The 27,119-nt window shown below is 35.9% G+C and overlaps 2 protein-coding genes across 3 annotated transcripts; one reads left to right on the forward strand and one right to left on the reverse strand.

Moving 5' to 3' along the window:
* The first annotated feature begins 15,157 nt into the window (after positions 1–15,157).
* On the forward strand, positions 15,158–20,916 carry LOC137749565 (casein kinase 1-like protein HD16). Of its 2 annotated transcripts, XM_068489685.1 has the most exons (16): positions 15,158–15,790; positions 16,808–16,933; positions 17,051–17,124; positions 17,218–17,287; positions 17,414–17,469; positions 17,579–17,650; positions 18,145–18,239; positions 18,320–18,386; positions 18,510–18,639; positions 18,736–18,954; positions 19,075–19,217; positions 19,393–19,567; positions 19,765–19,855; positions 19,960–20,117; positions 20,273–20,461; positions 20,559–20,916. In XM_068489685.1, the coding sequence occupies exons 1-16, from the start codon at positions 15,383–15,385 to the stop codon at positions 20,616–20,618; spliced, it is 2,133 nt and encodes a 710-aa protein (XP_068345786.1). In that variant the 5' UTR covers positions 15,158–15,382; the 3' UTR covers positions 20,619–20,916. The 2 variants fall into 2 exon arrangements, with proteins under 2 accessions (XP_068345786.1, XP_068345787.1); XM_068489686.1 differs by lacking the exon at positions 17,579–17,650.
* A 379-nt stretch (positions 20,917–21,295) lies between these two features.
* On the reverse strand, positions 21,296–25,457 carry LOC137708890 (protein SAWADEE HOMEODOMAIN HOMOLOG 1-like). The gene is made up of 9 exons (XM_068448052.1): positions 25,207–25,457; positions 24,381–24,466; positions 24,148–24,193; positions 23,917–24,055; positions 22,903–22,966; positions 22,267–22,318; positions 21,846–21,989; positions 21,566–21,688; positions 21,296–21,468 (listed from the first exon to the last, which is right to left on the reverse strand). The coding sequence occupies exons 1-9, from the start codon at positions 25,270–25,272 to the stop codon at positions 21,352–21,354; spliced, it is 837 nt and encodes a 278-aa protein (XP_068304153.1). The 5' UTR covers positions 25,273–25,457; the 3' UTR covers positions 21,296–21,351.
* Between the last annotated feature and the right edge of the window lie 1,662 nt (positions 25,458–27,119).

The following is a 27,119-nucleotide window of genomic DNA, read 5'->3' on the forward strand; positions in this document are numbered from 1 at the left end:
ATTCAATTATGGTTGTGTGTCATCCTTGAGTATTACATTTGTCTCAAGATTGTTGAAGCTTTACATTCACCTTGCTGAAAGTTATGATGACTCCTATGTAATTAACTCTTACACAATCACCTATTTCGTCTTTAATTCCGAGTGTTGGGAATACTGTCACAGTGAAACTTGATGATTCTAACTATGTTACCTGGAGTTTTCAAATGGAACAATTATTGGAAAGAAATGGAATTGTTGGTTTTGTGAATGATTCTATTCCCTGTCCTGATAAGTTTGCCGATTCTGATTCTGAGGAAGAAACTGTTGATAATAATCACCATGTCTCTGATGCATACAAAGTATGGAAAATTCATCACAAAGCTTTAATGACTTTGATTTCTGCTACATTGTCTCCTTCTGCCGCATATGCCTAATGTTCCTATGGCATTTGTCACTCAACATAGTTATGGCTTATACAACAAATTTTGAGGCAATAATTACATAGGCGAAGGAAAAGGGAAGAAATTTTAGGGTACAACTCTGGAGGATAGTATAATGGTCCTGAAGGTTATGCTCAGCCTCAGTTTTATGATCTATCAAATTCATTTCAGCACAATGGCACACAACAATCTATGTCCCAGGTTTATAATCCAAATCAAATCTGTCAAATTTATGATCGCAAAGGCCATTCTGCTTTGACTGCTTTCAACATGGGTGTTAGATATGTCACAGAGTTGGTCATGTTGCTGCTACATGCTTTGATCAGAACAAGACCTCTCCAGGATTCTCAGGGCATTTTTTCTCAGGGTGGTTCTTCACATATGTCTGCCAATATGGTCAAGCTCCCATATGGAATCCATTTTGTCCTCCACAGACCATGATTTCATAGTCTCATGGTTCACAGTTTCAATCTTCTGCCATGCCTCAAATGTATCCCTCTATTATGTCTCAGTCTAATGCTTCACTTGCTATGCAAGCATGTACTAGTACATCATCCTCAGTTCCTCAACAGGATTTCTGGCTTCTTGACTCTGGAGCAACCAACCATATGACCTTGGATTTATCAAATTTGCATATGGCAACTCCTTATCCATCCACTGACACTGTGACAAGTGCTAGTGGTGAAGGTCTAGCTATCAAACATATTGGTTCATCCTCTCTTTCCACTAAGTCACATAATTTCAAGTTCAATTATGTGTTGCATGTTCCAAAATTGTCTCAGCATTTATTATCTATGAGTCAGTTGTGCAAAGATAATAAGTGTCGATGTATAGTTGATGATGTTTCTCTTTGTATACAGGACAACGTCATCGGGGGAATGATATTCCAAGGGTTGAGTAATAATGTTGTCTATCCACTTTCTATATTCAAACCACAAACGTCTATTTCTCATGTTTCTACTCTAGTTGCTTATATGGGTCAAAAAGTTTCTTCTGTATTGTGGCATTGTCGATTAGGCCATCCTACACATCATATAGTCACTGCAGCACTTAGTAAATCTCGTATACCTTTTTCTTGAAATTCTCAATCTCATACTTATAAAGCTTGCTTACAAGGCAACTTTACTGAACTACCTTTTCCTGTAATTGCTTCAAAGTCTATTACTCCATTTGAAGTAATTCACACTGATGTGTGTGGTCCCTCACCTAGTGTGTCTATAAAAGGTTACAAGTATTATATTTCTTTCATTAATGAATGTACAAGATACACATGGATTTTTCTACTGAATAATTGCAGTGTTATCTGTGTTTGTTAACTTTCTTACATTTGTTTCCAATCATTTTGCTGCTCATGTAAAAATTTTGCAAAGTGATAGGGGTGGGGAGTACATTAGTACTTAGTTTCAAAGTTTTCTTCTTTCCAAAGGCATTGTTCATCAAAAATCATGTCCTTATACCCCAAAACAAAATGGGTTGGTTGAGACAAAAAATAGACATATTGTAGAGATGGCTATTACACTTTTACAACAAGCCTCCTTACCTTCAAAATTTTGGTTTCATGCATGTGCTACTGCTACATTTCTCATAAATAGAATGTCCACACTTGTCCTTCACATGAAGTCTCCCTTTGAACTACTATATCATTCTCCACCTAAACTGGATCATTTGAGAATTTTTGGGTGCTTGTGTTATCCTTCCTTGAAACCCTTTAGAGTCAATAAACTTGAACCTAAAACTACTGAGTGTATCTTGCTAGGGTATGCTACACAATACAAAGGGCATATATGTTTTTCTCTCATAGATAAAAAATTATTGGTATCTCGGCATGTTGTTTTTTATGAATCCAGGTTTCATTCATTCTCTGATAATGCTTCTTTTCCTCCTAAAACTGCTTCTGGCCATACTTCATTACCAATGCCTGTCATGCATCCAAATAAATTCATACATCCACTTAGTATTCCAACCACATTTCCCTTTGTTGTTTCACCACATCTTACTCTTCTTCCTTCTAGACCATAGCATGTTACTCAGTCCACATATTCTCAACACAATAATTCTGGTGATCTTGTTCCTTCATCCACTAATGCTGAGTCTTCTTCAAAGGTTCTTCCTTCTATGTATTCAGAGGAGCATCCAAATACTAATGTGTCTCAAGTTGCTGATCTACAACCAGTGTGTATTACTTCCCAGAATTATCATCTTATGCAAACCAAGTATAAGTCTGGAATTGTTAAAAAGAAAGTGTTTTCTGCTCAACTTGATAAGGACTATAAAGCCAAGGAACCTCAGTTCTTTTCTAGTGCAGTTAAGTCTGTTCAGTGGCAAGTTACCATGAAAGAAGAGATAGATGCTCTAATTCAATAACAAACTTGGAAGCTTATGTGTTTACCACCTGGAAAGAATCTTGTAGGTTGTAAATGGATTGATAAGATTAAGAAAAATCCAGATGGTTCAGTGGCCAGGTACAAAGCTAGACTTGTAGCTAAGCGGTATTCTCAAGAGGCTAGTCTTGATTACTATGAGACTTTTAGTCCTATGGTTAAACCAACCACAGTTAGATTAGTTCTATCATTAGCTATATCTTATAATTGGAAACTTAAACATTTAGATGTCAAGAATTTTGTTCTCCATGGTTTTCTTAAGGAGGAAGTCCACATGTCTCAGCCACAAGGGTTTGTGGATTATAGCTATCCAAATTATGTGTGCAAATTGGAGATATCTTTGTATGGTCTTCAACAGGCTCCTAGAGCCTGGAATGACAGGTTCTTAGGTTACTTACTTAAGCTCGGGTTCAAATCCTCATATGCAGACCCTTCTCTAATTGTCAAGTGTGATAAGTCTTCAATTATTGTTCTCCTACTCTATGTTGACAATATCATTCTCGCTGGCAGTGATGATGTGAAGGTCCAGAGTGTTATTACTCAATTGACAGTGAGTTTGAAATGAAGGACATGGGTCTCTTGCATTTTTTTTCTTGGTTTACAAATTGAGTATCAAGCTCAAGGTGTCTTTGTTCATCAATCTAAATATGTCAAAGAATTGCTCCAAAAGATGCATATGATGGATTGTAAACCTTGAGAAAAAATGACCAAATTGAAAATTTTCGTCCCTTCAACTAAGAACTAGTTTGATTTGTGTCCGTGTTGTTTCTTTTTGTTTTCTTAATTAGTTTTGTTAACTCTAAAAAAACCAAAAACATTTATAAAAAAAATCCGGAAGATTTGAAAATCCAAAAATATTATCTTGTTTTATTTATTGTTTTGAATTAGATTTTTTGTTAGTTTCCCGACCCAATGATATAATTGGAAGCATGTGTTGTGTGGAATTCCTGATTCTCTTCTTAGTTTTGTACATATTTAATCATCTTTGAAAAACCAAATGCACATAGCCTTGTTGATGTGAAAATAAAGCATGACTTAAAGCTTCATATGTGAATATAGTGACCATATACAGCCTATATAAGTTTTTGAGCCTATTGAAATTGTGTGCATTTTTCATACACTTGTATTCTTTCATGTGTGATGAACTTACGTGACTTACATCTCTAGAACTTGCGTAACGATCTTTCGAAATGTTTGTCATTGATTGCAAGAACTTGAAAAGGATGAAGGCATTAGGATTATCACCATGGCCTAAATAAGCATGTTTCCTAAAGAAAAATGATCATTAGATTGCCAATTTGAGCCGTATATGTTGAGCCTTTTATTTCTTATCACCAGATATGTCTATCCTTATACCTTACACATTTTTCCTTACCCTTTCCAAGCTAGCTAGTGAGCAATGTGAGATTGTCTTATGAGAAATGTTTGTGAAGTACTTTGAAGGAGTCTGGCAAAAAAATAAGTGTGGGGCTATTTCATGTTTGTATTTAGTTATGTGCAAAACTACTTTAAAAAAAAAAAAAAAAAAAAAAAAAATTGGGTAGCCTTTATGCCAATTACTCCCTCTTAATCCTCATCTTTAATTCCATTCCCCTTTATATTTGAATAGGTGTCAGTTGATTTGTTTTTGGCTGCATTAGTTTTGGCTGCTAGATTTATTGGGTTTATTGCTTTCATTGCAGTTACAAACTGCTCAGCCTCTTGTGAACCTTTCAGTGTTAAAACGGCCATAAATTATTCTAGAAAAATGATATTAACAATCTGTGAAATGTTCCAGAAAATAGACATCCGTGGCTTTCCAAGCATATAAGGTTCATTCTCTAATTCATTCTGAGCTGTTCGCAACTTGCTTCCAAATTAAGCTGATCTGCACAGGCTGTTTTGACGAATTTGTTACTTAAAATCTCACTTTTGCTATTTTTCTTTTCTTTGCTTGACAAATCCTACAAAACACAAAAACAAAGTAAATAGCTCAAAAATATAAGGAACTAACAAAGAAAAGAGAAGTGAATTTGATGTAAAATATATATAAACATGAGCTTATCAAATAACCCCACACTTAACTTTTGCTAGTCATCGAGCAAAACAAAGAAAACATGAAAAACATTAGCTTCCTCCTATGTGACTCTCATAGAATTTCATTCAAGAAAATAAATCATCAAGAACCTTAACTAGCACCAAACAAGCTAATCCAAGCTCATCTTCCTTATTCAAATGTTAGCAGTAACCCTTTAATCATCCTTGAAATGTAATGTGTGTAATAGCCATAGTAATGCAATTTCAAGTACTTTTTAAAACACCACATGTAAACTAGTGACCTTCTCACGAGACATAGACTCAATAACACATATGTTTAGTTTAATGTGTTTCGCTCAAAGAATCAAATGTGAAATATCTACCATAAGCTTGCATAAAGATCTCATCTCCATAATCATAATTGCAAAACTTAAATCAAGAGGACTTTTATTGGATGTAATGAGGCTTAGGGAGAGGGTTATAAAAATGAAGGGATAGGTAAACACAAGTTTCAAGCTACATTGCAAAGCAATTCTCTTATTGAGATTTATAAGAACTCAAGCTCTCCAGCCACTCTACTAATACCTCCAACCACACCTCTAAACTGAAACTTAAAAAAAACTTTTTATTTGCTTTGTATACAATTTTTCTTTTTCTTGGCTTAGGGAGAGGGTTATAAAAAAATAAAAATAAAAACTTTATTTTTTTTAAGTAGTTTTGCACATAACTAAATACAAACATGACAAAACCCCCACACTTATTCTTTTCCCAAACTCCTTCAAAGTACTTCACAAACATTTCTCATAAGACAATCTCACATCGCTCACTAGCTGGCTTGGAAAAGGTAAGGAAAAATGTGTACGGTATAAGGGTAGACATATCTGGTGATAAGAAATAAAAGGCTAAACATATACGGTTCAAATTGGCAATCTAATGATATCATTTTTCTTTAGGAAACATGCTTATTTGGGCCATGGTGATAAACATAATGCCTCTATCCTTTTCAAGTTCATGCAATCAATGACAAACATTTCGAAAGATCGTTACGCAAGTTCTAGAGATGTAAGTCACGTACGTTCATCACACATGAAAGAATATGAGTGTATGAAAAATGCACACACTTTCAATAGGCTCAAAAACTCACATAGGCTGTATATGGTCTATATTCACATATGAAGCTTTAAGTCATGCTTTAGTTTCACATCAACAAGGCAATGTGCATTTGGTTTTTCAAAGATGGTTAAACATGTACAAAACTAAGAAGAGAATTAGGAATTTCACACAACACATGCTTACTAAGTTCTTGATCACCGTGGTTGAAATTCACTCCAATTATATCATTGGGTCGGGAAACTAACAAAAATCTAATTCAAAACAATAAATAAAACAAGACAATATTTTTGGATTTTCAAATCTCCCGGATTTTTTTTTTATAAATGTTTTTGGTTTTTTTAAAGTTAACAAAACTAATTAAGAAAACAAAAAGAAACAACACGGACACAAATCAAACCAGTTCTTAGTCGAAGGGACGAAAATTTTCAATTTGATCATTTTTTTCAATCCTTACCCCCAAACCTAAACTGGACATTGTCCCCAATGTCAGAAAACACAATAATGCATAAAATAAAAATAAAATAAAATAAAATAGTAAGAAACAAAATAAAGCATTTGGACTAAAAACTTCCCCAATTTGCAGTAAAAGCAAACGATGACCCCCAAACTTCAATTTTGCAATCAACTCCAAGGGTGAACATAACCAAATGTTCCTCCACATCATGCTCTGCAAAAGACTCGTAATATGGGTTGAGTGACTTTTAACACGTTTCCGGTCTTCGCATTCCACTTTGATTTCTCGAAGCTTTCGAAGTGTTTATTCAAGCTCAGAATCATAGGAAGCTAGGTCAATGCTCTTGGACCTTTGAGTATGCATATACAATATGCATATACTACAAAGTGTACCTGAAATAAAAACAAAAACAAAAACACTACTAAACAAGAAAATAAAATAATAGAAAAATAAGTAATTAGAAATAACAATCCTCGATAACATGGCACCAAAAATTTGATAGGATTTAAAGCACACCACAAAGTAGCACACAAATGTCCTATTGATTTTCCTTACTAACGCTAAGATTTGTCAATTGTAGCATATGAAAATAAGGGTCGTTCCCCTAGAAGATTGTTTTATCTAATTACTTAAAATGTCACAAAAACTGGGTTGCTGTCCTTACTGACCAGCCACTGAAAAATAATTGTTAGACCAACTTACACTTATCTAAAGTCTACGAAATTTTATATGAACACACCAGACACACAGAGCTACACTCACACAAATTTTTGGGATTTTTGGAGTTGATTTGCTATTTAAATTAAATAAAAAAAACAGGACAGAAACAGATTTTAAGTAGTTCACAAATTAAGAAAAACGAGTTAGGGGAATTGCTATCCACCACCAAATAATCATGCAAACATGTTATGTTTCATTTAAATTCCTTTTCTTTCTGGATGAAGATGTTCAAGTTGGCTTAATGTTAGAACTCAACCTATTACTCTTTCTTATGTAGTATATTAAGAGAATGGCATTTTCAACTTAACTTGGTCCCTAGCATGCAATCTAGAATGGCGTGTTCATAGATTTAACAAGTAGAAATCATTAAGAACGAAAACAGTTTGAGTCATCACAAGGCATCATAAGTACTAGCGTTGTCTTACTTATCCTAGAAATTGGTTCGCATGTTAATTGCAATTAACAAGTACTACTCTAGAACATATGTAGGTCCTCATTTGACAAGGCCAGGCACACACATATTCATAGCGTTAGAATCCTAGATATGCTTACTACGTATGCATCCATAGAAAACAAATAAAGAATTCATCACTGACATAAGTAGTGAACCAATTTTCATCCATTCATTAAAGTAATTCAAACGAAATGTCATAACAAACTTGCAATCATATTCGAGGCTTCAAAACAGCCCATAACTACTAAAAATTTAGTTACACATAATCCTTAAGTTAAAACAAAAGATAGACATGAGTTTGAGAAGATAGAACTGAAAGAAATCGGCTGAGGCCTCCTCTTCCTTCCTTCCCCCCTGCCCCCTTGCTGCATTGCCTTTTTTCCCTTTTTGACTTGCTACCCCATTTTCTTCTCCATAACTTGCCCACTAGTAGCCATTTAGTGATGACAATAAGTGAGAGGAAATGGTAAAACAATTGTAACTCTTTGGGTAACGTAATTATTCCATCTTAATCCTCATCTTTAATTCCATTCCCTTTTATATTTGAATAGGTGTCAGTTGACTTGTTCTTAGCTGCATCAGTTTTGGCTGCTAGATTTATTGGGTTTATTGCTTTCATTGCAGTTACAAATTGCTAAGCTTCTTGTGAACCTTTTAGTGTTAAAACAACCATAACTTCTTCTAGAACAATGATATTAACAATCTGCGAAATGCTCCAGAAAATAGACATCCGTAACTTTCCAAGTATATAAGGCTCATTCTCCAATTCATTCTAACCTGTTCGCAAATTGCTTCCAAAGGCAGCTGATCTGCACAGGAAGTTTTGACGAATTTGTCACTTAAAATCCCACTTGTGCTATTTTCTTTGCTTGACAAATCCTACCAAACATAAAGACAAAATAAATAGCTCAAAAATATAAGGAATAACTAAGAAAAGACAAGTGAATTTGATGTAAAAAAAAAAATATATATATATATATTTATATATAAACATGAGCTTATCACCTTGTTCCACACCTTGTCACCCTAATCAGAAGCTTCTGAATCATGATAGTGAACCTATCTCTGATCCTAGTACCTACAGAAGTATTGTTGGGGCATTGCAGTACCTCACATTTACAAACCAAACATCTTTTTTTCTGTCAATCAAGTGTGTCAATTTATGCACTCACCATTAGCTACTCATTTTGCTGTTGTGAAGCGTATTCTGATATATCTTAAAGGTACTATAACATTAGGATTGTATTTTAAGTCAGGTTCATCTTAGTTGAAAGCGTACACAGATGCTGATTAGGTAGGGGATCCCAATGATAGACAATCAACCACGGGTTTTGTTATTTTTTCTAGGTGATACTCCCATCTCTTGGAGTTTTAAAAAATAGCATACAGTGAGTAGGTCGTCCACTAAAGCTGAATATAGAGCAATGGCAACAACCACTGTTGAAGTTATCTGGATACAACAACTTCTTCAAGATTTGCATGTTGCTTGTTCCTCTGTTCCAGTTTTTCAATGTGACAATATTTCAGCAATGGCTCTTGCCACTAATCCTGTTTTGCACTCTAAATCCAAACACATTGAGATTGATTGTCACTTTGTTCGTGAAAGAGTTCAACAAGGGACAATTCTTTTGCAGTTTGTTACTTCTGCAAATCAATATGTAGACATGTTCACTAAAGGATTGTGTTCCCCTCAGTTTAGTCGAAATTGCTCCAATCTCATGCTTGGCAATCTACCACATGAGCTTGAGGGGGGATGCTAAAGTTGATGATATTATGAGTGCATAGAATTATGACAAGTGTCTATGTATTATTGGTAGTGGTCTTAGTTAGTTAGTAGAAAGGTGTATAAATACCAAGAGTTGTAATTATTCTACACAAGTTGAATAAAAAAATTCATTCAGTTTGTAACAACCTTTCCTTCTCTACTTTCTCTCTCTTGTTTCCTTAGCTCTCAAGGTTTTACACTGTTGACACCACCTCCCATGGAGTTTGATTTCTCTAAATCATATTCATCTTCTTCCTTGTTATGAGGATCCAAGACCCTTGCTTCTTATTTTTATTAATTTATAATTTTTTTGGCAATACCAAATACCAAACAAAAATCTTTCCATTTCTCATGAGATTATGATTCTACAACATTCTTGAAATTCCAATGTCAAACATCGAAGAGAAAGAGACATGGGACTATGGAGGGGGTAGGAAAAGATAATTGACAGGGAAGGTCAGGGGAGGAGCACATGTTTGGTCAATGAGGAATTTATTATGTTACAATATATCGATAAGAAAAGAAAAAAAAAGCTAATTTACATGAAACCATACTATGTTAAGAATCCCGAGATTACATGAATATATACAAAAATCAACACTCCCCTTCAAGTTTGTGCATATTTCACACATACCCAACTTATGTAAGAAACTTGAAAACTTATCAGTTGAAGCAGCATTTGTAATGATATTTGTCAATTGATCTTCCGTTCTTATGATTTCTGTTCTTATTGTTGGTGCCTCAATTATTTTTCCCTCCAATTTTTCCTATTCCTAGTTGAATGTCTAGTTTCCAGTTTTTAATTATTTTCCCATTCCTAGTTGGATTATTGGGATTATTTTCCTATTTCTCTTGCATAATTAGAATTAGCATGTCTTTGATCCTTATAAATACCTACTCAATAATGCTTATTGATCAATGAAAAAATTACTTCCTCAAAATCTCTTCTAGTTCTCTCTTTGTTTTCTGTCTAGTTCTCTCTTCCAGTTCTCTCTTTGAACCACATTATTGTTAGCTCATTGTGAGGCTAAACTCATTCCCTCCCCATTAGTACAGATAATGTCGTTTGTTAAAAATAAAAATAAAAATTACTTTTAGGCTATTATTAGCAATACATAAAATAGTTTTGGGTGTCCATAGCATTTTTCTTAAAAACAGAGGGGTGTCCAAAGATTATTTTTTGTGTAAATAGAAATTTTCAAGAAAAAAATGACCCACTTTTTCAAAAAAAGATGAGCTAAGCAAAATAGACACACACATTCCTTAGACATTGGGTCTCCTCAACTTTTATAACTTTTGGGCTACATCATTTTTGGAGGCCCTATATGTTTTTTGCTCCCTGTGTGGTCGCCTTACAGATCCCATAGGGCAGCCCTCCTTGTAGGACAAGCGCTTGTGATTAATTAACACATTTTGTGTATGTGAACAACCACCCACCTCCCCCCACGTTCTCCTCAAGCATAACCACTTCAGTTCATTCAAAATATCCAAAAAATATCAAATTTTTAAAAAGAGTATGACACAATGATGATGGGATCTCTTAATAAAGGCCTATTTTCCTTAATATTACATAATTACCATTTGCCCTCTATATGTAAATATTGTGTATTAAAAGTGAGTGTAAAATAGGAAAAATAGCGATATGATTGTCATTTTGTCAGAAGGTACAAAATTACTTTTTTGCCCTCCTTTTTTTTTTTTTGTCAAGAGTGTGTCTCAAAAGTGAGGGCAAAATTGGGAAAAAAAAAGGCAAAAAGTTCACAAGGAGGGTTTTCTTAATATATAGTATAGATAATTACTTTTTTTTTTCTTTTAGAATTGTTATTAGTACTCTAAAAATCTCATTCTACACTCCTCACAAGTGTATTTTCTTCCTAATTATAGAAAGTTTGGAGTGCAAAATGAGATTTTTAGAGTACCAATAACAATTCCCTTTTTTATTAACAAATAGTATTAACCTCACAATGAGCTAGCAATAATGTGATTCAACTTCGTCCTTGGCGAGAATCGAACCTAAGACCTCTCACTTACAAGTGAAGAGGAATAGTCATAGACTATAGTACTAAGTGGCAATTGCTGTTATTTTTAATTTAGTATGGAACTTCACTTCTAACTACTTACTGGATTAGAATTTTTGTGTCCAACTAATGTATAAGAACATATTGAATTGGGATCGGGATTAAGGCTAATCCCACTTGCTTTTCTGGTTTCCAATTTTTAATTATTTTTCAGTTCCTAGTTTGATTATTGGGATTATTTTCCTATTTCTAGTTGACTCACTCTTGATATCAATTATGAGAAAACTTTTACCTCGTCGACAAGGGTTACTTTTGTATGGGTTCTTATTGCAGTTGTTGCCACAGTGAGAAAGTAGTCTTTTTGTTCCACGGATGCTTTTTTGAAAGGAAAACTTCAGAAAGCACCTTAAAAAATGGAGATCTAACTCATGTGATAGTTCCAATTTTTGCACTCTAGAACCAAGCAACGGACAATTTACACTTGTGACATGAGAGGCATAGAGGACCGAGTTGGCCATTTTTCCGTAGATAGAGATAACATTGATTTACTAGATACATGAGACTTTTTCAGTTTCTGGATGTCCTAAAAATTTGTCACCAAAAGAAACCCGATATGCGCCTATTTGTTATCGAATTCCAACTGTCCATAGGAAATAAGTACTTATACCTTATGCATATGTTTTTATTCTTCAAAGCCTACTCTTGCTAGAGTTGTGGCTGGATTAGATTCTAGAATCTCTGCTATCTTCAAGTTGTCTCTCATTCAACTTGTAACAATCATGAGACCATTATTTGATCGTTTACAGCCTTCGACTATTTATTTGATGAAGTGTGTCCTATTGGAGTCACGACCTTACTTCTCAGTCAAATTTTGGTAAAAAAATGGTGGGGGTTTCCTTGAATTGCCTATAGTAAAAAGCTATGAGGCCCTTCCCTTCTCCTAACTCTCTCCATTCTCGGTGGAGAGAATTCCCAAGTTGAAAATAACCACGTTACCATTATAGCCAACATGGCAAATAATGGATACTCTCATATCAGTTCAAAATTAAGGTCTTTATCTGGGCGTGTGGACCCTTTTTCTTTTATTGTATTGTTGCCATGCATAAGAAAGAGAGAATAGTGATTTCTAAAAAAACTTGGACTCAGGGCATGATTGTTTCATTTGTTTTCATCCATAAAGAAGAGCTGGTGGTATTTTGGACTAAACGGGTAACGATTTCTGAACCTCTTTTAATATCTAAACTTAGATTTAGACAAAAATAAAATTATTTTATAGCAAAGCCACTGGCCACACTTACCAATGGCAATTGGAGAGTTTTACTGAGACTACGGTGAATCATCTCCCTAGAGGTAAATTTGATCAAAATCCTTAGTGTTTCACACTAAGCAAGTAAATGCCTTTACCCCAGAACTAATAATGGAGAATGGTAATCCAACTGATTACAACTATACCAGGAATAATTGATTACTTTAGACTGAAATTATCTAACAATTAACAAGATTTGATTCGCGCTAAAAGATACTAAAATTGGTGTACGAAGGCCAAAGTGACACACCCCGACCCGGAATGTCCACTAGAACTCCGAATCGAGTTGTGTTGGCCAACACCTGGAAGGTGACGAAGCCATAGAATGTGATAATGTGTAAAATGTGAATAAATTTAAACCTAAAAGTGCATATACACAAGTGCGCGCAAAAGCATTCCCAGGATGGGTGACCCACTGATAAGTTCTCGTGTGAGTTTTCAGAAACAAAACCGTGAGGGTGTGGTAGGGGCCCAAAGCAAACAATATCATGCTACGGCGGAGTCAGGCCCGAGTTGTGGTGGGGCTTGGGCCGGGATGTGACACAAAGCCTATTTCATCAGATAAAAGACTGGCCTCTGGAATCGATCTAAATTTTTTAAAAAGAAATTCGTTTATTGCCCACGCTTACTATATGAATTTTATACTTTATTTATATTCATTATTAATTTCTTTTTTTTTAGCCTAGCTCAGATGGGGGAAGCTCCTAATGGAAAGAATATTATTATCATTTAAGTGGGGTGACATATTACCATTGACCTCATAGCTCACAAAGACGGATACTCTTGCTAGTAGGAGCTACTTCACCTTCGGTGTTTGGCGCTCTTCTCGAGCTAATATCCGAATAATCCCTGTAACATGATGGTTTGAAATGATGGTTTATTACAGATTTTGATAACATAAATAGGATGAGCATACAAATTCGCTGATACATGAATAAGTAGTGGTTTGAACCAGTCAAGTGTATGAGATTACTGACCGAAAACTCTTCAATTGAGATGGGCCTAAGACCTGCTAACGGAGGAATGCATCCAATAGTGTCCAATTGTTTCTACATATATTTTCTTTTTCTTCAAAGATGCAAAGACAAGTAGCGTCTTGACCATGACCTTTGAAAACCTATTCAAGCATATCTCAATCATGCAAAGACAATGATCCTTGTGAACTTTTGCATTCTCTATAATATGTAACTTGAATATTTTGAAAAGCAGTTCGAAATATTAAGCAATGGACTAATTATGCTCCTACAGTGTTACCTTTTTTTTTTTCATCAACTATCTTTGGAATGATACTAAAGAGATCATATTTTGTATACTAAAGTTAAACCATCTCTCTAAACCCTTACACACTGTTTGGAAGAGGAAGTTTAAGATTAATAAGGTATTTTTAAATGATGGAATTTTATTTTCTATAATTTGTGAGTTTTCTTATTTGATTAACCTAAAAGAAACCTGCCAATTAGTACTTAAGTATAATGATATTTTTCTTTACTTGTAAGTGAGAGATCTTAGGCTATTCTCGCCAAAGGCGAATTTGAACCACATTACTACTAGTCCACTGTGAGGCTAAGCTCACATCCCTTTAGTGTAGATAATACCACTTGTTCAAAAAAAAAAAAAAAACAAACAAACAAACAAACCTAAAAGAACAATGAAATTTAAATACGGAATTTTTTATTTTTAAACTCTCATTTATAGAAATTTAGAAATAACACTTATTTACATGAAATTTAAAATTGGAGATCTGAGGTCCTGAATTTCAAGTTTTTTCCCACACAGAAATTCTAAATTTTTATTTTTATGAATTCAAATAATAGAATTGGTGCATGTCAATTTACTTCATACATACCCTCTTAATTTGCAGCTATCAGTTCAACTGAATTAAAGAAGATCAAAGATATAAATTAATAATTGGTTTGTGAGAAATAAAAAAAAAGTAAATATGACACTCCATTAAAAAAAAATGAACTTTAACGAAAAACTTCTGATACTATTCGCTTTAACGAAAAACCATATTTTTATACTAAAAAGTCAATTCTGATACTATTCACTTTACCCTTTATTTTGTCTATCTCGTTAAAATTCTTTTCATTAACTTTCTTTTAATAAAAAATAAAAAATCGTAACATCTGGCACAAAAATAATCAAGTATCAAATCACACCACTTCAATCAGTCAACCATGAATCCACACGACACCCTTTCTACGCCGCAGGTAGCCGATGCAACGGCCAAGGGGCACTTAGGTCATTTTAGAAAATTCACAACCTATCAACACCTTTTCATCAATTTACCCACCATCTGCAAAATAAATAAAAAAATAAAAAACCCGGATCCCACCGTCAATTACCCACCTTATCAACGCTCCCGATCCACCGACATGAAAAAAGGAAATAAAATCTAATTACTTTCCAAAATTCCACTTTGTTTCCTTTAATTTTCCTTTAAAACATATTTAATTTTATAAATAAATTAATAATCCCTTCGGACCTTTGTCTCCCCCTCTCTCTCCTCTCTCTCCTCTCTCTCTCTCTCTCTCTCTCTGTGTCTAACTAGTCGAAGCCTCTTCTGTGAGTCTTTCCGATCTCGAATCCCTAATTCTTTCGACGCATTACCCAACGAAGAGTCGAGGCCTTGAAACGGCGACCTCTTGATTCTTGTTCGCGCATTACGGCTGGTCGTCGGTCGGCAGTGACGCGTTTGTGACGTTTGCGCGGGGGATGAGAATCGGACGATGAAAGATGCCGGTACCGCGTGGCGGAGCACGCAGGGGACGAGGAGCAAAGGCGGCCGCAGCTAAGAAGCAGAAACAGGAGAAGGTTCCGAGTCCGATCGACGCCGGCGAGGCGATAGCGACGAGAACAAGGCGGAGGAGAGCGGCTGCGGCGGCGGCGGCAGCAGCAGCTGTGCCGAGTAATCTCAATAACAAGAACGTGAGTGATAAGGTTAGAGAAGAGGAGCAGAATCGCGAGAAGGTAGTGGTGGTGGGTGATGAGAAAAACGTAGTCGTTGAAGCAGAGAAGGAGAAATTGGGAGAGAAGAAAATGGATGATTATGATGGTGGCGGCGGAGCAGCCGGCGCTGCGCCGAGCAATGATAAGGCCAATGCCGGTGAAGACGAAGGAAGCACTGCTCCAATTCCTGAGAAGGTTCGTTAGTCTTGTTTTTATATTTTAATTAATTAAAATTTTAAATTTGTAACAAAAATATTTGGTCTTTACTGAATGCTGTTGAATATGAATGCCGATTGTGGGTCATCTGCAGTTGTTGGGTGTATTTATAGTCTGCGGGATGGGGGATTATGGGGGCATTGAGGTTTGCTGCTGTACTTTAGTGAAGATTTTCGGTTTTATTTGATTTCCATTTTGGAATTGCAACTGGGTTCAAGTCTGAGATCTTTGAGATTTTGTAAGAAGTGTTTTTCTACAATTGTATTAACGGATTAATGTAAATGTAGAGTTTTGGTGGTAGGTCATGGCCATTTATTTAGTATGTTTATGGGAACAAGTGTTCGGTTTGTTGTCACAGGTCGTATTGATCATAATTTTTCGCAACTTAAATTGGAAAGGACAGAAACCTGAATTTGACCTCCTGTTAACCCTGTCTAGAATCTTTGATTGGAATCAGAGAAGTTGGTCCCATTTCTAAAACTCGTTAGAACAAATAAGTAATGATGAAAACAAATTAAGTTTCTTGTTAAAGTTGGAATGCAGTTATGGTGATATTTTGTGAACAGTACAGAGCTACATGTGTACTGTTTGAGCTGATTTTAGTATTGCTAAATGTGTTGGTGGATAAGGTATAAGCAGGTTTTGTTTTTATGTCCTGATTTACATTTTCTACGATCACTATGCTGAGTCCTTGTGTCCTGGTAGTTATAGGTATCTCCCATAATAGATCTTTAATAATAATAATAATAATCTATTGTTTTAAAACTACTAATAATGATGAGTAGTAGTTACAGCTGTAAGTCTGAGAATTGTATGACATGTATTTTGCAATAATGTGTATTGAGAACAAGCAACCACCATGCTTAGTCCAACAAGTGCTGCATCTGAAATTCTGGATGGAATTCTAGTTAAAACCTGCGTAGTTGTTTCCTTCTTTAATATCTTCACACTACATTGTTCCATCTTTATTGAAATTCCTATGTTTGTTTGCTGCAGGTTCAGGTTGGTGGTTCCCCAGTTTACAAAGTGGACAGAAAGCTGGGTAAGGGTGGTTTCGGACAAGTCTATGTTGGTCGACGTGTAATAAATACAAACGAGAGAACTGGCCCAGGAGCTTTAGAGGTGAAGAACGTCGTTCTTGTAATATTTTCTGATTGTTGAGTGTTATTCTATCTTTACCTTTTACCTTGCTTTTCTGCTTCTCCCTTATATACACATTTTTCTACCTCTGTATCTTAGGTGGCATTGAAATTTGAGCATAAAAATAGTAAAGGGTGTAGCTATGGACCACCAGCTGAGTGGCAAATATACAGGTGAGAATGCCTCAGCCACACAGGTTTTGGTACTGTTTCTTAATTTTTAATAGTATTTCTGAATCCATCATTTACTTTGTGTTTCTTTTACAGCACTCTTGGAGGCAGCCATGGCGTGCCGCGAGTACATTTCAAGGGCCAGCAAGGCGACTATTATGTCATGGTATGCAGTCTTCTTTTGGCTTACTTGTTTTGAACATTGATAGCCACATTATAATGTTTTGATAGTTGCATGATATACTCGTTCAGGACTAGTTTTTTAATATTTCCTAAACCCTTCATGCTGCAGGTTATGGATATCTTGGGCCCAAGCTTGTGGGATGTTTGGAATAGTAACTCTCACACGTAAGTTTCAATTACAAAAGTGACTCTTAAATTAACAAATTTCTTTAATTATTATTTTATGGTTTTCATGATTTCCAGTTTGGTAATTTAGTCATCTTTGAAAATTTAGAATGTCTGTTGAAATGGTTGCTTGCATTGCCATTGAAGCAATATCAATATTGGAGAAGATGCATTCTCGAGGGTAAGAGTTTCTTTAGCAAGTTGTCATTTTTGTTCTTCCTCTCTCTCTGGTGGTTTGGATTGGTCTGTAACATTACTATATCCATGAAACAACTAAGAACTTTGTTATGGTTATGCAATGTATTCCTTTAGATGATGTTTATATGTGGGAAGTATTGATGTGAAATAGTAAGCCTATGATTCTCTTATCTAGTATCTTAAGATCACATTTAGGTTCTTTGACCATCCAAATACACTTGGAATGGACAATTTGTTTTCTCTACGTACAATTTCATTTTTTTAGAAAAATTAAGAGTTAGGACATTAGGAAGGTAGTTGCATGTAAAGTTTGTCTGGACAATAAGATCAATGGAGTGTTTGGAAATTTCACAATGCACAACTTACTATTTGATAACTAAAACTTTTGATGTGGAAATTTTTTGAGGGGTAGTTGAAGTAGTTTTGTGAAACAGTCACTGGATTGGTGGTTTAACTCTCCTACCATGTTGTTTTCAGGTATGTGCATGGGGATGTAAAGCCTGAGAATTTTCTGCTTGGTCCTCCTGGGACTCCTGATGAGAAAAAGTTGTATCTAGTTGACCTTGGACTAGGTATTTTTTGACTGCTAAGTAGTATGGTAGTCGTCAATGAGTTGTCATCATCATAATATAACTTGTTTTGGTCTTATCAGCAACTAGATGGCGAGAAAGTACAAGTGGTCGGCATGTAGAGTATGACCAGAGGCCAGATGTTTTCAGGTACAAGCATTTTTTCCAATCTTCTTGTTTTGTTTCCCTTACTCATTTATATGCTTCTTTTTAAAAATAAAAAATAAAAAAAAACTTTCTGCTACTTAGTCCTTAAGTTTTCTGGTTTTACAGAGGAACAGTGCGTTACGCTAGCGTGCATGCGCATTTAGGTAGAACGGGTAGTAGGAGAGATGATCTCGAGTCTCTAGCTTACACCCTTGTATTCCTTCTACGTGGTCGTCTGCCTTGGCAAGGATATCAGGTTTGTTCTTTCTTTCGTAGCTTGACTTCAAATTTTTTCCGTGCTTGCATTAATTTTTTTGCATTTCATTTTATTATAATATGTTGGTCTTTTCAGGGAGACAATAAAGGGTTTCTTGTTTGCAAAAAGAAGATGGCAACATCTCCAGAGACATTGTGTTCCTTCAATCCAAATCCGTTTAGACAATTTGTGGAATATGTGGTGAACTTGAAGTTTGATGAAGAACCAAATTATGCCAAATATATATCACTCTTTGATGGCGTTGTTGGTCCAAATCCTGCTGTCAGGCCAATAAACACAGAGGGTGCACAGAAGGTATGCATAATCTTCTCTCGTTTTGTTGATGATGGCTAACCCTTAGGCAGTACTTTATTTACATAAAAATTTTAAAGGTATGAGTAGTGCATCTAATATAAATCTCTCTTATTTGTGAAGCTTATTAATCTGGTCGGTCATAAAAGAGGAAGATTGAGTATGGAGGAGGAAGACGATGAACAACCGAAGAAGAGGATTAGGATGGGTATGCCAGCAAATCAGTGGATTAGTGTTTATAATGCTCATAGACCAATGAAGCAAAGGTATTTCTATGACTGAAGCAGTCCTATTGCTTATTTAGTGATGGTTTTGGGACTTCTTCATGATAACATAACAGATTTTACCATCTGTATCTTTCTTTCTGTTTTGATAGTTATATTGCTGTCTTCATTGTTTTTGTGCCATATTGTTTAAAGCGTTTTTCTCACGTTTCTTTAGGTATCACTATAATGTGGCTGATACAAGGCTTGCTCAGCATATTGATAAAGGGACCGAGGATGGGTTATATATTAGCAGTGTGGCCTCTTATGAAAATTTGTGGGCCTTAATTATGGATGCAGGGACTAATTTTTCTTCCCAAGTTTACGAACTCTCACCATGTTCGCTTCACAAGGTACATACTTGTACTTTCAATCAACCAGAATTGATCGTCTTCTCTGGCATAATGACTTACTTTTGCTAGAAGTGGTTCTTCCACTTTGTCAAATTTTTGAATGCTGGCAGTTACTGTTTGTAGGTAGCATTTGGTTTTATATTTCAAAATGTATATTTGTTTAATCTCATGATGAATTTTTCCGGATGCATTTAAAGGAATGGATAATGGAGCAGTGGGATAAGAACTATTACATCAGTGCGATAGCTGGAGCTACCAATGGGAGTTCATTAGTAGTAATGTCCAAGGGTTAGTCTAAATAGTCTAGTTCATTTGGGGTTCTATTTTATGAACATTTTAATCTAAAAAATGGCCGCTTTCTTTTATTGCTGATTTCACTTGTTTGGGTCCAGGTACAACGTTTACGCAGCAGTCGTACAAAGTAAGCGATACATTTCCGTATAAGTGGATTAACAAAAAGTGGAGGGAGGGTTTCCATGTTACTGCAATGGCCACTTCTGGAAGTAGATGGGCAGTTGTTATGTCTCGTGGTGCAAATTATACAGACCAGGTAATCTTGGATCTAAGAACACATTTCTCTGAGTATTTGGAGAAGCCTAAAGGGCAAGTGAACGCGGCAGCATTGACTCTTTTTTCCTCTCTGGCCAACGTGTCCTGTTTGTATGGAACTAATTATTTAACGGCAGACAATATTTTGTTTTTCAGGTTGTTGAGCTAGATTTTCTTTATCCAAGCGAAGGTATTCATAGGCGGTGGGACAGTGGATATCGCATAACAGCAACTGCTGCAACGTGTGATCAGGCTGCTTTTGTTCTTAGTATCCCAAAGAGGAAGCTTCAAGACGAAACACAGGAGACGCTTCGTACTTCTGTATTTCCCAGTACGCACGTCAAGGTAACATACAATTTCATCTAGTATTGTCAGGGTTCTGTTTCGTTCCCTTTCGATGAGATTTCAATACATGGGATTAACTCGTATCCAAATATTACAGGAGAAGTGGGCGAAGAACCTTTATCTTGCATCCATTTGTTACGGGCGAACAGTTTCATAAGCCGCCCGACTATTTGGGATCCGCGGACACCGTTGCAAAATTGTTTCCGGTTGGGGCTGTGCCTGATGCCGATTCTTCCAAAGAGAAAAGATTGATGAAGGAAACGAAGCAGTGCCATTTCCATCCCCGACTGAAAGGGGGGGAGTCTCGACGGCCTATGCCGGGAAATTTTTGATGACGAAGGCCTAATTAATTGTAATTATAGAAACTTGTAGACGAAACCTATAGTTGGTCAGTCTCTGTGGGAACAGCGTCTTGTTGATGTGAATGGTAAATTAAAAGAGCGTTTTCTTGCAAACGAAGTAACAAAATATTGTCTTATTTTTGCTACTCTTGAAGCATTGTCAAGTCAGGAATATTCAAAGTTGCTTAAGCAGTAAGCACAATCTCAACGAACAATCTGGCTTCCACTGCCGACCATCACATCACCTAACCACAAAGTTTTGAACATCTCGATTCTAGTGTGCACATTCTTTTTTTTTTTTTTTTTTTTTTCCGTGTCTGTTTCTCTCCGTGCACTCGTTTATTTCTAAATAAATCAAATGAGAATAGAAAGAAATAAACAAAGGTGTGTATGAGGAAAAAATGCTGGCGTTGAAATCATTTTGCCTATGAAAAATGAACATTACTTGAGGAGTCATTCTTCCATAACCGTCAAAAACCAATCACCGTCTAAGTTGACTCGTTAAAAGCACATTCACACATCAATCTGTAATTTGCCTGGCGCCACATTTCAATAAAGAAAGGAGACTTTCATGTCCCTATTTCTAAAGAGCTCCGGTTGGGTTTTAGTATTTGTTGAGGTGCTTTGTGCAGGCCTGATACATAACCTCCCCAGATCAACATGTTCCTGATATTATTAGCACATGGATCCAATCAGGCACCGTTAGAGCGATAAATTGAACTTGAATTCAAACATATCTGCACATAGATCCTTGGAAATTTACCTCGGAGCTATCATGGTCAAAGCGAACAACGAAGGTACACTTGCAGGCACCATTCATGTCATGTAGCCCCCGGTGGATGGCCACAACTTCGGCATCACAGTATACAGCTTGATGTTCTCTTTCCTGTAAATAAGGCATTAAGGCCAAACGAAAAGAGAACACTAATATCTTGGGAAAGGTATGCATTATCGAAAGTATGCCTTCTACAATATTTTGGATTCCCATGCATCATTGTAAGGCAGATTATGGGACAAATTTAAAAGAAAGAGTAAAGGATTACCTGGAAGCATAGCACTAGGTCCCCAACCTTCACCTTCGGACACTCAGAAGCTTCCAAAGGAATAGATCGCTCACGCACTGCACCTCTCACATCCACCCACTCATCTTCCTCCCTACCAAATCCGGAAAATCGCACTTTAACTTCCTGTGACATATAACAGGAATACATATTAAAATCTCTCTTCAAGCAGAGACAATATTAGCTAGTAAGTCTTTAAAAAATAAATGCTTAACCAAAAATGGAACCGTGAATGTTGCAAATAAAACAAAGAGATCAAGACATTATGATAATAGACAACCTATTGCATTATTCTCGTAATACTCTAATTACTAATTAGAAAAATAGACCTAAACTAAGAATTGCATTTTTACCCAAATGAAGCATAATGATTATACTAAAAAACGATAAGGATGAATCGTACAAGGTCTCCTGAACTGACTACTCTGTATGAGAGGAATGTAGCAACATCGTACCTGGAACGCCAAAAATAGTCAGGTATAGTTGTGCTTCAATTTGAATTGAAAGAAATAATAAACCATGGCTTGATTTGAAGAAATAATAAACTATGTACAAATTTTTACATTGGTGTTTATATCCTAGCCTTTATTAGTTAATCCCCAAAACATCTCGAGTAAATTTATAGTACCAAAACTCCGGTATATCACAGAATAAAGGTGATTTCATACCTTAATCTAAGAAAGTAAACTATGCAAAATCCAACAATTATAATTACTTTGGCTGATTTCCTAACAAGTAAGCAAGCTCATTTTTTTCTTCTAGAGCATAATCACGTGAGATAACTGTCTTCTGAACCTAAGTTTGACTTCACTGCATGAAGAACTATACTCACACTTTGTGGATCTGCCCTGTAGTTTATATTTTACTTTTTCACACAGAAATTCTTCAAACATGTACATCACTTAGGGTAAGAAATCCCACAGAATAGGAATTGTACTCATGACACGTAACAAATTAACAACGAACAGGTGTTTCAAATGTAACATATACAATCAAGTATAGCTGACTTGGAACTATCCTTGGACAGATGAATTCTTACCATGCATCATCTTTCGATGATTTCGCTTCAAATGCCAACTCTGAAAGTTCTGTGACCCATTTACCTGAGTTAAAGTTATCAAGTAAATTTTTCAGAAAACGTAATAAGGAATCAGAGATAGATGGAAGATTCCCCATTTAACCGCTCTGCATGATTAAGTTTTTTAAGATACATGTTAAGAGATAACGTCCCAATATCACAACTGAAAAATTCAACGGATATACTGACCAAAAGAAAACAAAAGCAAGATTTTAAACTTATGTTGTAGAAGACCCTGCCCATGAAAATATCTTAGACGGTTTCCATGTATAGATGATAACAGAAGTAATGACCTCAAAATCTTGGAAAGAGGGGCATAATATTTGCCACTACACTATATACGCAAAAAGATAATAAGACATGGAAAATTAAAGCAAGCAAAACTTTTACACAAAAAGAAAGAAACATCACAAAACAAAGGTAAAATAATATATCGCATGTAACTAATTAATGTACATAGCAGATGAAAAGTTGACCACAGAAATATCTCACAATAGAATCCAGCCAATCGCTATGCAGAGAAAGTGCAACACCTATCACTAGTAATTTGGGTAATAAAACAGCATCTATAGCACTTCAGAACCGTATAATTATGGCTTCTGAAGACCCCTCGATTAAGTAACGTTACATACACAAGGCTGCAAAGTTGTTAAAGAATTAAGCATGTTGATAATACTGTAGCTTCGGAGATTGATCAATTAGGTCTTGGACTCCGACATTGACAAAACTCTTACCCCACCTGCCCTTCTCCACCAAGATAGCACTGACATGCTACAATGGCTTTTGAAGGGCTCCAAGTTGATGCATTCTGATTTGCATCATTAAATTTTATTTATGTTATCTGATGCTAGCATAGACATAATTCTGACTACATGGTAAAATTAAAATTTGCATATAATATGGAAAAACCATTGAATAAAACAGATTATAGATCATCTTTTCTCCAGCTTCATCCATACTGACAAAAAGGATAACCTTTTGGCTTCTGAGAAACTTGAGGTGCATTTCTTGCAACATTTGAATCTGAAAAATCAGCCAATAACTCGACAGTACTAGGCAAGGAAGTGCTTTTGGCTTGCAGCTCTTTTTGTTTGTCCTGGAACCAACTTTGCACCTAGAACATAATAAGAACATGATAGGATTACAACATGCTGCAGTATAAAAAATAAGATCAAAGCGAGGAAAAAGGAAAAACAAATGACTAACCTGTTCCCATGTTACATCAGGTTTTCCAGCACGGATTGGAGCGCAACTGAAAAGACAGAGCAAGGCGAAAAACTTAATAAAAGACTTGTACTTGGAAAACCCCTGTTCTGTGTAAGTATGAATATTTAACTCCAGGAAACCATTCTTTTTATTTCTTTTTTGACAAAAAATAAAACAAATGTGTCTGCCCAATTCAGGCTATAACCTATGCTATTTAACATTACAGAAATCACCTGAAACTTGTTGCAAGGTCTTGGAAAAACTCCTGAGTAAGTGATTGCTTTGCGACATGCTTAACTAAATTTTCCATTTCCATAATCTGCCAGAAGGCAAAATACAATCAATATATGATATAGAAACTATCCCTTGAACAACTGAATACAAAAGTTACAAGTAGGATCCTCTTTGGGTCCTAAAACCATAAGAGTCATAACTAAACTTAGGAATAAATGTAGTAGGAAATTTACTAAACCGAATACAAGATCGTTTGTAATAATGTCCTAGAGTAGTGAATCCGTCTGCGACCATATTTGCTTCTCGTTTGATAGGACATATTTGAAACATGGAGAAATAATTTGACTCATCAAGTACCAAATATCATCCAATACAGAATTTGAAAAGAAAAAAAGAACAAAAATGCAGAACTAATACACGGTGAACTCCCTACACTTCGTAAGTTACATTTTCTTTCATCCAAACGACTACATTTGTGTATATATCTTATTATATATGTAAAGGTAACATGGCAGATACAGAGAGAAAGAGAGAAGCCTCAAACTTTACCATCAAATCCAGTAAAAACGAAAGACCCCAAAGCTTGTTTTGTGAAACAAAACTAAATTTACCATAAAAAGGAAAAGTCCAACAGCAAGCATCGCAATACAAAAAACAAAAAGTTATAGAAAGCCCAATTTGGAAAAATCAAATTACAGAAAACCCAACAAGTAGCAGCTGAATTTAAAGCCAAAGAGTGGAATTTTTTGCAGAATCAGAGAAACCCATATAGCTGAAAGTACCCAATTGCAGATATCACAGTAAGGGGGTGAGAGATTTTTTTACCTCAGAGTGAGTGAAAACAGAGAGAGAGTTCATTGCCTCTCTTTTTATTGTACGAAAATTGTCCATCTCTGTCGAACTGAGATTCTAATCTGGTGCAGAATGAGAGTGAGAGTGGTGTCACTCACTCACTCACCTTTTCCCCACCGGGTTTTACGTCTCTACTCCCAACTCGCAAGGGGAAGCGGGGAGGCATTGCATCGATGCGAGTTCAAATCTGCAGTGCCCAAATACCCAATGCCCAGCTTGTTACAAGCATGTTATTGTAACACCTGTCCTCCACATAACAACTTAAACAGAATTAAGTGAAGAACAAATTTTTTATTTAAACTTTTAGAAATTGTATATTCAATGATAATGATTTGAGATATTACAATCTATAAGTTATACACAAACTATATGATATCTTCCTAGTGGTTACAATGAAACGGAAAACACATTATATCCTAATAAAGGTTAATAACAACATAATAGCTAAAACAATAATGTATTATCATTGAAAACCCTTAACTATGGTAACTCTCGTAACCCCCTAACACTCCCCCACAAACTTGACTCTAGAGAGGTGACAAGTTTGGAAATAAGACATGAAAACCGGTCAACTGATAATCCTTTGGTGAAGACATCGGCAAGCTGAAACGTGGATGGAATAAATTGAACCTTGTGACTGCCAGAAGCAACTCGTTCACGGACAAAATGATAATCAATCCCAATGTGTTTCATGCGAGCATGAAACACAAGATTAGCAACTAAGTATGTGATAGACAAGTTGTCACAGTTGAGTAACACGGGACGAGTGAGTGGACAACGAAGTTCAGTTCAAAGATTTTGAATCCATATAGTATCAGCACATGCATAGGCAAAGGCTCGATATTCGGCTTCTGCACTGGAACGAGAAAACTATTGGCTGTTTCTTAGCACTTCATGAGATGAGATTGGGTCGCAAAAATCTGCAATAGTCGGATGTGGACCGCCGTGTATCAGGACATCCTGCCCAATCGGCATTGGAATAGGCAATTAAAAAGGAACAATCAAGAGACCTACGAATAGGAAAACCAAAACCAAGAGTGCCTTTGAGGTAACGTAATATCCGCTTAACAGATTCAAAATGAACATCACTGGGAGATCCCATAAACTGAGGTACATGTTGAATCACATATGAGATATCGGGACGGGTCATGGTAAAGTATTGGAGGGCACCAACAATGTGTCAATAAAGTGTAGGATCGGCAAGTTTTGTACCGTAAGAAAGTGTACCTTTCAAAGCCATGGGTGTAGAAACGAGTTTACAGTCAAAGAGATTGATGCGTTTGAGGAGATCAATTGTATATTTGTTCTAAGTAAGATGGAGAGAATCCGTGTGATAATTAACCTCCATGCCAAGAAAATAATGCAAATGCCCCAAATCTTGGATGTTAAATTCTGCTCCCAGTGTGCAAATAGAGGTGTGAATATGAGAAGAACCACTGTCGGTGAGAATAATATCATCCACATACAATAATAAAATCAAAACACGAGAATTATCCTGATAAACAAACATGGAGGTGTTAGCCCGACTTTGACAGAGACAAATTGTACAAGGAAAGAACTAAAACGTTGAAACCATGCCTGTGGAGCCTGCTTGAGACCGTAGATGGCCTTATGAAGTTTGCACACATGGTGAGGACAATTAGGATAAAAAAATCCCGAGGGTTGTCGCATGTAAACATCTTCAAAGAGAGAGAGAGCCACGCAAGAATGCATTTTTGACAGCGAGCTGCCGAATGGACCATCGAAAAGAAACAGCCTGACAGAGAACAGTGTGAATCATTGGAGGTTTGACGACAGGGCTAAAAGTATCAAAATAATCAATGCCAGACTATTGATGGAACACTTTGGCAACGAAACGTGCCCTGTACCGGCCAAGTGTGCCATCA

This window comes from Pyrus communis, chromosome 11 (assembly GCF_963583255.1).
Source record: "Pyrus communis chromosome 11, drPyrComm1.1, whole genome shotgun sequence".
Taxonomy (NCBI): domain Eukaryota; kingdom Viridiplantae; phylum Streptophyta; class Magnoliopsida; order Rosales; family Rosaceae; genus Pyrus; species Pyrus communis.